At 31.4% G+C, this 12,874-nt stretch overlaps 1 protein-coding gene across 5 annotated transcripts in view; it reads right to left on the bottom strand.

Moving 5' to 3' along the window:
* Positions 1 to 12,874, bottom strand: part of PDE3A (phosphodiesterase 3A) — a 268,652-nt gene that overhangs the window by 98,278 nt on the left and 157,500 nt on the right. For all 5 annotated transcript variants that reach the window (XM_025047389.1, XM_025047390.1, XM_015590063.2 and 2 more), the window contains exon 2: positions 6,907 to 6,957. In XM_025047389.1, the coding sequence (XP_024903157.1) occupies positions 6,907 to 6,957 (51 nt within the window). The remainder of the gene's footprint in view (positions 1 to 6,906; positions 6,958 to 12,874) is intronic.

The following is a 12,874-nucleotide window of genomic DNA, read 5'->3' as shown; positions in this document are numbered from 1 at the left end:
CGCTCCTCTGAATCACTTGAATGATTAAAGTGTGGAAAGAGTACATTATTTCCTCCCAGTTTTCTAGGACATGATTCTACTGTGAGTAAACTACCTCACAATGAAATGAATATGCTCTTTAAAATTACTTTTTGGTAGACGTAAAGATGGAACCTGAAAGCTCGAAAGCATAAATGCTTGAAAAAGCATTTTCCACATGTTTCTATATGAAGTGTCAAAATTAATCAGTAAAAACTTATTTATTATCTTCTATATGAATGGCAAAGAGATTATGCTGTAACCTCAATGGTTCTCAACCGGAAACAATTTTGCCTCCCAGGGGGACACTTGACAATATCTGGAGTGATTATTCATGATCACAACTGGAGGATGGGGAGTTTGCTACTGGCATCTACTGGGTAGAAACCAGAGATGCTCGAGAAGTAATTAACCACTGGCTTCAGTTGTTAAAGAGAAACACATTTTTCCTTCTCTTACGACAAAGACGAATAGAAATGTCTCTACATGCTCTTGACACGATGGATGCTGTTCCTATGTATGCATTTTCAAATATATCCCTACCAGGACAAATTTTCTAAGACTGTGTCTTAGAAAGTTTGTCAATGAAAATTAAAGGCATAACATTCAACTGTAACTAGATAAAAGCAATTTCACAGAACGAGGAGTGGAGGGTAAAAACAACTGTCTAACAGTGTAGATATGACTAATGTGTAAAATTTAAAATACTTAGAGGAGGATTTAATGGACAAGATGCGTGTGAAATACCCATCTTTGTATTATTTTATATAACATACTAGAAGTTTCTGATTTAACAAAAACAAACAAGGCAGTGTATGTGTCATGTAAATGGTGTCCAGTCCCCAAGATAAGAGGGTCACTCAATAAGTATTAAACAAGTAGGTCCTTTCCAGTCACTATTGTATGAGTTGACAAGGTCACTCCTAAGATGTGTAGGGCCCAGACATATATTTGGTGTGTGGTCCCTGTCCATATAAACAAAACTTAAACAAATTATATAACACAACAACCAAAAAGAAGAAGAAAAAAAAAAAACTTTCCATGGAGAGTTGCCAAAAGAATGAAATAATTATTGGAACAATTCTAAACCAGTGTAAAAGTCATTAGATTAATATATGAAAAAGTGAAAAAGGAGAAGGAAGTATCAGTAAAAAATGCCATGTTTGCAGAAAAAGTAAAATTGGAAGCCAGCTTCATCTAGGGCATGAATTACTCTCTGGTAAGACTTCCGGCATTTGAGAGCTATAATGATGAACCCCCAATCTGCTCACATTAATCCCTGGGAAGAAATTCCTGGGAAATCTGGATAGTTCTCTTTCTAAAACGCATTAAATGGAGTTAATGTTAATAAATTTATATAACTTTATTCCAGGTAAAGCTGGAAGGCATTTAAATTACTTTTCTCTTACGAGAAAACAAATTATTTAACCCAGAAAAGAATTGATTTGCCACTGAATTAGACCACTAGGAGGCAAATCCTTAGGTTCATCAACTTCAGGAACTATTATCAACACACCCCATTCTCTTAAATACACAAATAGACAAGATACTGAGGAATAATAACTTCCCACTGAAATTCATCCTTGAGACTTAAGACAGTGCTGCAAAAGCTAAATGATCTAAGTAGATGCTTCTTATTCCAGAAGTTTTATAGTTTGGACCTCCAGTATATGATAGACAATTAAAGCCATGCTACTAAATAGAATACAGGTCATTTTAAAGCATACCAACAGCCTAATTCTTCTAATAACATTTTCCTCCATCAGAATATTTGGTTATCTTCTTGTATTGTATATATAATGCTTCAATTATTTAGACACATATAAACCAGACTTTCATTGTCTAAAGGAATACTTCAATCATGTGAAGACTAGAGAAATCATACAAAAAGTTGTTTCTTCAATACGAGGTCTGAGGTCTAGTTGACAAGGCCTGGCTAGCAGTCAGTAAATCATCAAGAATATACCAAATGATTAAAGAACCTCTTAGTCTCACACTGTTGATAAATAAGGGTCTGCTGATTCACAGTACATTAAAATGTTAGAAAGCTTATAAATTCACAAATTGAAGTAATCTTTTCCCACAAAGACCCTCAATGAAGTGATAAGTAAATTATTGGCTTCTTGGAACCCACCCGACCACCACTTTTAAGCTTTTCATGGATCGATTTTCTATTGCCTCTCTCAACAATCCACTGGAAAACTTTTCTTCAAGAATTTAAAAGAAAAAGAAAAACAATTAATTGCGTTCTGAGAATTTCATCTCCTGACTTGATTTGGTATTACTGGGAACACAGCCAGATAAAGGAGTGCTGCATGCTGCTGGAAGTTTATTTATCCTTTAGCATCTTCCCTAATTTGGATGATCTATTATTTGAGAGAACATACTTTTAAAAAGAAAAAAGAAGAAAGAAGGAGGGAGAGGAGGAGGAAGAGGGGGAGGAGGAGGAAGAGGGGGAGGAAGAGGGGGAGGAGGAGGAGGAGGAGGAGGAGGAAGAAGAAGAAAAAGAAGAAGAATCAACCAGAAAGCTGTGAGTGATTTGACAGATGATGTCAGAAAATTAGTAAGAATAAATACATCAATTTACATTAAATTCTTGCTGAGTCCAGAGTCATATGCAATTAAGTGCTGGAATTTACTTGAAGCAAGATATGTATTTTTCTAAATGATAAACATTTGATATGAAAGATACACTTTCTTATCCACTGTGATGACGCACATATGTTATAATTTTGGAGGACTGAGTCAAATTTGAGAAAATCTATTTAGTAAATACGTAGGGAGAAAGTCAGGAGCTTATTCATCATAGTAATGATTAATGCCCTCAATACTAGCCGATTTGTTTATCCTGTGAACTAAGGCTGACTTTGAAAAAACTATATGCTTTTGGAGGCCAAAGTTATTTAGTTCATTTTTGACTCCTCAGCCTCAAAAAAATGCCTGAAATATTTTGATGGTTTTTGAATCAAAGTAAAATAGGTTAAAATTTGTGTAGCAGTCCAATTCCTCACATCTGCAACAGCTCTCTGCTTTTCACTAAGCCTTTCTTGATGATCAGACATCAAGCCAGTCCCCCTTTTTAGATATCTAAAACATTTACTTCATATATTCTCTACCATTCAAGATTTTCCACTATTATATCCCCAACTTTATGCGCCCTTACTCTACCAAAAAAAAATTAAGTCTTGAGGCTCACAGTATTTCTTTCACTTTGTAATACCTGTGCCTATTTCTTCTCTCTTGTTCTTGTATAGATATCTCTACTTTCTTTCTAAAGCCTCTTCATTTGTGCTTTTGGTGGATCTATTCAGTAGTTCATTAGAGAACATGTTCAGTTTTTCAGAACTAGAGTGAACAGAGGGGTTTGGGGTGAGGACTGGGGTATGAGAAAAACAGGTGCCAAAAAGGTCATGTTGAAAGTAAGGCATTCCCTTCTCTGAACTACACTATTTTCTCAGTCCTTAAATGGGTCACCACTGAGAATTTTTTTAGGGTTCTCTTCTCTACACTGATTCTTTTTCTCTGTCAATAATTATGAAGGCATACATCTCACCTTAGCATAAAAAGGAATATCGCTCACTTCTACCGCCACCTATTTCTTAGTCCTACCTTTCTTTTAAAAGAAAACTCCTCCAAGAAACCTACTATCTTACACTATTCACTTCTTAATTTCTGTATTCTGCTTTCCACCACTTTTTGATCAAAACTGCATTCTTGTAGCCACTAATGGCCTGCTATGCTAATCACTAAATCCGAAGGTATTCCCCATGTTTTTTCTTTTCTTGAACTTTTGTGTGTGGTCTCTGCCCTCTCTTGGTGTTAACTCGATGGTGCACTAGTTTTGATTCTGTATCATTTCTCCTTCAATTGGTCTCTAGAGAGACCATGTTCATGCTTTCACTCCCCAGGCTCTCCCAGCCCGTATAGCAAGTCTCTCCTAAAAAACAACCCTTCTTCTGTTGTTCTCTTTTAAAGTTCTTATTCCAGGATTTATCTACTGATGTAGTTCAATTATCACACATACGATTAACATTCCCAAATTGACATCTTCTTCTCTAATCCAGCTACAGAGCACCAGAACAGGACCTCACGTATTTGTCTGAAATTCCCTTCTGGAATTGTCATCTTCACTTCTCACTTAACACTGCTACATTCAACGCAGCATCTTCCCTATAAACTGATCCACGGTAACGGCAATAATCCTTCAAGTACTGGGTTTTAAACGCTTGACTCTTCTTACTTCTTCCTCACATCTAATCAATAATGGATCATTCTTTCACAGTAGTTCCTGCAATAGCCCCCAGTCAATAAGTGTTTTATAAAGCAGTTATAAAGCAAATTGACATACATCTGAACATGTCCCACATGCTGCCAGTTCAGATTTTTCCTCAAGCTTTTCTACCCACCTCTCCCTCTTTTTATACTTCTGAAATCTTACCCACCCATCCCTGAAGGCTCATCACAGATATCATCAACTCTAAGAAGTATTTCTCAGTTCTACTAGAGATAAATAAATATTCTGTCCCTCCTAAACGCCTATTACACTTTGTTTATATATTTAATATTACATCTACCAGTCTGACTTATATGTTTATACAAATATATGTTTATATATAAAATTAAACATATAATTTTATGTTTAAAATTTTATGTTTTAAACATAAAATTATATGTTTAAGTGTTGCTCTATTTCCAAACATTAATTGGGAGCTCTTGGAAAGCAGTAACCTTGTCATTCAGTTTTTCTTCAAAGTTTGACATACTACAATGCTTAAAAGCTTGATGGTACACTAGTAGGTGCTTAAAAACCTGTCTTCAGTGAAACTGAGATGGAATTTGAACAAAGCCTTGGATTATTAGTAAAATATTAAAAGATAGTGTTCAAATGTAGCCTGTTTGGAACTAATAGCAAGGTAAGAAGGGCTCAGTGATCTAAAACATATATAAGCTCTTTTTTTACCCCCAGTGGGAATTAGATGTTATTATCTAATGCTTAATTTATTTATTTGAAATTTCCAAAAAAAGTTTTTTGCTATAGTTGTTATTGTTTTTAATTTTTCAAGTGTGTTTTGTATTTTACCTTGATAATATTTATCTGAGTTCGATCAAAGTGAGACAAAGGTATACTACATTTAAAATACTTATTTGGTTAGTTGAGCGGTCTAAGAAAAGCCTTGATGCTGATAATGGTAATTCATGGAAGAATGTTCTAATGCTTTTGCTTTTCGGAACTACCTCTACCTTTCAAATATAATCAAATATTATTTATGGACATATTTTGTGTGTGTATGTAGAATTCTGAAGTTTTCCGGGTCTGTGCAATATGTCCACTTTTTAAAATTTTCATACTATGATTTTTATGTTTACAGTTAACAAAAACAATATACTTTTAAAACTTTTTTTCACTTTCTATTGACAGAATGACCAATCCAAATCTGAAGATAAGTTATAATCAAATAGGTCATGTGGGAAGTAAATACTAAATATTTTTAACAATATTTTTTTTCTATTACACTACATTACTTTGAAGAAATATGTCTTCAACCAGTTGCCTGAGATATTTTAAATATCAAAATGCCTTTGGTGACAATAATCAGAAACCAGGAATTTCTTACTTGTGCTCATCTTCAGTTTTTATTGGTTTATAATCACAAAACATTTACCATATATTAATTTCATCATTTCATTACCAATCTTGCAACAACTTCCGATATAAAATATTACAGATGCGTACAGAGGGAGAGTTGTCAGAGAAAATAGAAAAAGGGAAGTGAGATTTAGGGAAAGCAAGGCATAAATTCTTTTGTATAATCCTAATTTAATTAGATTGGTTTATATTATTTGCTAATCGAATTGATAATGGACAAAAATAAAACTAGAGCTATTAAAATATCAACTAAAAACAATTAACTGGTTTAGTCTTACTTTCCCAGTGACCTAAATTAAATAGTTATCCATGTAAACTTAATGACAGCAGTACAGGCCCACATCAGATCTGTAAAACACTTGGGAGAATCTCACATTTCATAATGAACTTTCATGTACAGTATTACATATTCAACTCTCTTTTAAACATATTTTTTAGCAGCAAATACAAAATGTGAGCAGCAGAGGTAAAAATGTTCCACCTACTTAATTTTCATTTGGCATGTTTACAGTCAGGTAAACATAGACTGCTATGAGATAAAAAATTTTGTATTTCTTCACGAAATATCCTATGAGGAGAGATAATTTTTTTAGGGTAAAACTCAGACTTTATTCTGTCAGGCAAAGTAATTATGAAGCAAAACAAATCCACATTGTCTAATTAGGTCATTAAAAAGCATAAATGCGTCATGGAAGCTTTTCTCCTTGCCTAAGACATAAAGTAAGACAATGAAAACAGTCTGGTAACATAGAAAGGTTTAGAATTTGTTTCTTTTCAAAATAATAGGTCCTTTCATCTTTCTATTTCCCTAAGACTAAGACAGTTAATTTAGAGACAAAATCTGTAATTAGTTCAGGACTTACTCTGATTATATTTCAAAATATTTAACCAAAAACAGGAAGATAAAGAAGAAAATACATTAGAAAACTTATCAAAGGAAGTGAATAAAATCAAGAGAGTGGATTGCTGATCAAATGTATTCTGCAGAGACAAGATGAATATAAAATCTACATTCATATAAACACAGCCAATCTGGGATACCAGAAAGCTCTTAGAAGGAATATACTGGCCTCTGCCTTTGGGATTTGAAACCAGACTTTAATTATAGTTAACTTAAGTAAAAACAAATGGCATGATTATTTTGCCTCTTCCTCTCTATTTATTATTTTTTGTTTTAGAAATCTCATGGCTCAAAGTGTTAAGAAACAAAATACAAAAAAGGAAAGGAAAAAAAAACTTACCTGTGATCCTCTGGGCCCTCGTTTGTGGTCCCATTCTGAATGTCCCATGAGCTGTAAGATAATACAACAATTATGGTAAATTAAATGATACTTATTTTACAAGGCGAATAGTTTTAGTTTTTCTTTTAAAGAATAATTAGGCATTTGAAATGCATGTTTTAATAGAAATGTATTAAATAGCTATCATCAATAAATGAACACACATAAAGTAAGAAACTTCTGGTTTAGTAGCTAACATTTCAACTGCTAGTAATTTTTAAGATAGTTTAATAGCACTGTGTGACAAAAAGAGTCTGCTAATGTACAGCTTTACAGTTCTTTGTCAGGAATATCCCAGATAGATGTTAAACCATGTTAAGCTTTATTTGCATATTATTAAGCTTCTAGTTTGTTAGAAAAATATGCTGAAGAAATTCACTAATGTAGCTTAGTTTACCATCATGAATGATAAAAAACAAAGACCAAAATATTTCAATAACTTTTAAATCTGTTTTGAGCATATCACAAAAATGAGTATTCTAAGAAGTAAAATAATTTAATGTAAAATAAGCCCCAAAGTCATAATTTAGTTTTTCTTATATTTTCATGAGACTACAAGACATTATCAAGTTATTTCCATTGTTATAATAGCTCTGAGCTACTCTGCTTACACAGCATGATATTTATTTATCAAAAGTAACATTTAACTAGAAGAATATTAAGGAAATAAAAGATAGGACTGAGAGGAATAAAACTTCACAGCTGTCCAGCGCACTCACTACTCATGGGCACCAATTGAAGAAATCCCACCACCTACAATCTAGCACATCAACAAGACAGACTATGCAACGTGTTTACATACATTATTAGCTTTTCTATATAACAGCATGACTCTGGTAGATATAATGACACAGAAACTGTTCATAATAGCTACAAGAAATATCTTAGAACATTATCAAAAAATGTTTCATTGCCATATACAGAAAATGGTAAGACTTTACTGGTCACATAATACTCCTGATTAAAAGGGCTGAATTCTATAAAACTTTTAAGTGCTCAGTTCTACCCAAACCAATTTACAAGTTTAATTCAATTTCAATCAAAATCTAATCATATTTTTCAAGGAAAGTGAAAAAACAAGAACCTAATTTTATCTGAGAGAATAAACAAAAGAATCAGAAAATATTAGATGAGATAACAATACCCTGGTGGTTATTAAAATACATTATAAAAATTAACCCAATTATAAGATAATAATTTAAGACTCAAAATATAAATGAATGAGATATAGTTGACAATTTTGAAATAAACTCAGGTACATATAGCAACAAAATATGAAAAATAAAGTTAAAAAATCAGTGAGGGGGATTGTTTCATAAACTACATAAATGTCTAACCAATGTGCTGTATACTTGAAACTAATTTAAAAAATCAATGAACATTTGAGGATTGTTCAACAAACGAAAGAAGAGAAATAAATTCTTTGGAAAAAATTACAGCCGAACCTTATAATAACCATAAATATAAATTCTAGATAGATAAAAATGATTTAAATTTTAGAAAGATGAAACTATTGGTATGAAATAGAATAAAATCCAGATAAATATTTAAATTACTATGGAATGTAAAAAGATTTTCCAACTTAATAAAAAAAAAACATGCACAGAGGATCAATTGATCCAATTACGTAAAATCTTCAAATGTCAGCACAAATATCACATTGGCAAATTATCTGCAGTAAATACATAATGGCTTCAGTGTATTATGACCTCTACCAACTTGAAAGAAACATAACCTTAGGTAACTTGGGGAAGGATAAGGACAATTCATAGAATAAATATCAATAGTAGATTTGTGGGGAAAAAACTTAATTTTATTGGAAGTGAAAAAATTCACTATAAATAATAATAAAAAACTACTGTTGCCTACTAAATTAGCAAATTAATAATGTTGAATATTAGTGAGGATTTAATGAGATAAGTAAGCATATACATAGACATACACAGTATACATATTTCATATATAAAAATAACATTTTAATACATATTACATACACTTTAAAATTCTTGCCTTTTGTTTCAGTAAATAAATGTAAAAATCCAGTAATTGCAATGTGTTATCACTGTATTATCCAACAAAAGGAGAACTATCCAATAAATTATAGTACAAAATATATATATATATAGCAATTAAAATTTGGCTTTCAGAGCCTTTTAAAAAATGTATATGAGAAACACTCATGGTATAATAAAAAAATATAACAGTAATTTTAAATTACTCATTTTTAATAAGACATAGTCAATTATTGTAAACTTTGGAAATTAAAGCAATGATTTATAGTTTAGCAAGCATACAATTTTGAAAAAATTAGCCCAGATAATCATCACTTAAAATTGAATACTAAAATAGTTAATATTTTTAATGCTTTAAGTTTTTTAATTTCTGCATTTATTAGCAGTACATCTGATAGTAAATATTCATTAATCTTAATTTAACATTGATTGTATTAAATTTAACAGATACTAGTTAATAAAATAATCTGATTTTAAAATACATTAACTTTTAATTAGTTGTTCACTAGAACTATCGAAAATAATTCTTGACACATTTCAATCATCTGCCTTATTGAGGCTTTTCATTAATAATAGGAAGATGCTAACAGAGTAGGAAGATGAGATGCTTATCTTGGCAATTGTAAAGAGATGAAAAACCTGAGCAGTAGGCAATTAGAGAAAAAATTATTTTTAAGCAGAAGGCTTCTTCTGTCTTATGTTTTATCTAAATCTGCTGAAGAGAATACTTTCTAAAAGTCTGTTTTGACTATCATCCTCTCTGCAAATGAGTTTAAACTAACAGGATAACTTGGTAAATTCTGTATATGAGTATCACAATAAAAAGAGGTAAATAAATCTACAAGCACAAATTGTAATCTATTTTAAGAGAAAATATTTGATAATGATAGGTAGTGTCAGTCAAGAAAGTAATATTTAGCCAGGATCAGAACTAAAATAAGAAAAGCACGGGATTCATTGTCCTCTGTCATCAACTATCTTAAAGATAATGATTTTTAATCAGAACAAAAACATTCAAAATGTAGACTTATTTGTGTCGTCACTTACTACAGAAGATAAATTTGTTAATTTACAAAACAGAACTTATAAAATAAACTTCCAAACTTTCACTGTCTAAATCGGACTTTTTCTTCTGAAATAAAAAACAGCAAAAGTGGCCAAAATTTATGTATCGCAGAGATTTCCCAGAATTATACAAGAGATGAATGAGAGAGATTTATGGTAAAGGAATTCTATTATATTCTAGTATTATATGTCAATATCATATTATATTTTAATAGTCTGAGTTAACCAAGCATGTGGCAATATTTTAAAATGTATACTATTACTTTTTTCAAAGCAATGAAATATAAATATAATATAAGTGAAATATAATATAAAAAGAAATGAACTATGAAATCAGATACTGGAATGTTCTCTATTCAATAAAAATCAATAGGATAGTTTTCTCTTTGCATTTAAGGAAATCATACAAAGGCTTTACCATTAGAAATCTATTTTGAATTAAATAATCTGAGTCAAAATTCAGCATTAATTATTTCAGTGTTGGTATACATGGTTTGATATAGTTTTACATAATTTGTTTTTTAAATGCAGAGAAAGAGGTGGTAGTAGGGGCTGGATAGAATATCACATCCCTATCTCTCCATAATGATAGCATACCTGGCACAGATGGTAGGTAGGGTGGAGTGTGGGGGAATGAAGATAAGCTTCATATTAGTACACGATAGCATATGAATTTTTATCCTATTTGCACACAGAATTTATTTTGCTGTCATAAGAGTACTGTTCTCAGATCGTGGACCAAAGACTAATAAGCAGAATATTTTCAGTATTCCTTAAAAAAAATCTATAGTGTGATAAACTGCCTGACTTGTTTAATATTACAGATCATTTAAATTAAAATGAAGTACTTGGCCACTGGTACATATTTCTCTTAAAACAGAACCATAGGGCAAAATATTTTGGGAAGTACTTAGACACTTTCTTATCCCCAGTCTCTTGACTAATGATGAAGACAAAAAAAAAATGGTTAGTTATAATAAATAGTAAAGAGAGCTTGCACAGTGAATTTCAGCATTAAGTACAAATTGATGTTGATGTTCTATCAATGAGAAAGTCAAAACATCCTTTGAATCAAACAGGTAGTATTAGTATTAAATTGCAGATGACTAAAATAGTCATTTGACATTATCATGGGATTAGATAAAAGACAGAAATGGGTCATGGACAATGAGGAACAGAAGTTGCAATTGTGCAGTTATTTTTTTTCTTTTCGCAATTGAATTCATCTGGACTAAACTTGCAAGATAAATGAATAGCAGCATGATATCTACGCAATGCTGAGAAAAGAGACAAAGTTTATTAACATGATACAATACTGTTTTTGGAAGAGGAATGCTTATGATTCTAAGATTAGTTATACAAAGGTGTTATAAATGTAAACCACGAAAAAGGGGATTGAGGCTGAGACTAGAAAAATGAATAAAAAATAAGAAATTAAAATATATTTTGGTTGATAAAGAGTATATGGCTGCTTAATTCAGGAAGAAAAAATGTCTTTCACCATCTATAAAAGATATTCTCTTTGCTATTTAACTATGATTACTCCACTGGGTAATGACATTTTGATAAGCAACTTACCAGAAGGTTTGGGAATATATAGGTCACTAAGGTTATCTCTACACATGACAAACAAAATCTTTCCATTTGATGAAGGAATTCTTAAAGAAAAAACAAAACAAAACAAAAAACAGTATCCTTCCTCCTTTCTCAGCTCACATTAATCAGGTTAGACAAAATAAAGACCCTTAAATTTATTCCTAGAAAACTAAGTATACTTCCTTGAAAGAAACACAACCTGTTATATAAAGCATTTTGAAAATCCTAACTTCCTTGACACTAAATCATTTTCATCCTTATGGAATAAATTCTTCTCTCACTCACTTTTATTTTTAATAATAAATTTCTGCATCACAGCCTTCAGCTAACAGTATGTTACACAGTATTGAGTTCCAAGGAAAACAAAACTGCTGCCAAACACAAAATTTAAAAAGTTCACAAGAGAAGCAAAGAGAAGTCAGCATGGAAACAAAACGGTTTTATCCAAACAGAAATATTTTTAATAATAGCATGAGAAACGAAGATAGTTGAAAGTATATTTCTGTAGGTAAAATATTTCCTTCTTTGTTTATATATATTTTCCCTTTGCTATTTTCTCCTATTGTTTTGCTTGTTTATATAAAAATTAATGTCTTTTTAAGGGCATCTAGGAAGAAAAAATTTACCAAGCATGAAGGGATAAAAGCTGTGAGAGAACCACAACTAGATATAACATAAAGAATTATTCTTTGTATCTACTTAAGGAAACAGGGGTTTTAGATAAAAAAAAAGTGAGAGTATAACTGTCACTTTTGTCTTTGTATTACTCTCAAAAACCATTCTTCTATTCACTTGCTGGAAATTACTAAAACATTTTTGAAAATGTATAAAATAATATACATATATGTGTAAAAGTTACCACACGATCTCTTATTTCATCCTATATTCATTAAATAAACATTTATTATATACTTACGATGTTCTAGGCATAACCTATATATACCAGAGACAAACCAAGATTCATCTCTATTCTCCTGGGTCTCACATTTCTAGTTAAGGGAGATCAAACATTAAAAAAAAAAAATACCCGCATATAATGTACCAGGTGATGATAAAGCTGTGAAGCTTGGAGTAGAGTAAAGAATGGAGAATCAGTGGGTAATGGCAGGTAAGGGCTGGGAACAGAGCTAATTTACATAAGTAGATCAGGGAAGTCTCTTCTGAAAAAAGCAACATTTTAGCAGAGAACATAAAGTGAGAGTGCCAGACACACTGATATCGGAGAATGGACATGCCAGGCTGAGAAAATGGAAGCT

Source organism: Pteropus alecto, unplaced genomic scaffold, assembly GCF_000325575.1.
Source record: "Pteropus alecto unplaced genomic scaffold, ASM32557v1 scaffold103, whole genome shotgun sequence".
Classification (NCBI taxonomy): domain Eukaryota; kingdom Metazoa; phylum Chordata; class Mammalia; order Chiroptera; family Pteropodidae; genus Pteropus; species Pteropus alecto.
Note: the sequence above shows the minus strand (reverse complement) of the source record. Positions and strands in the feature narration are given on the sequence as shown.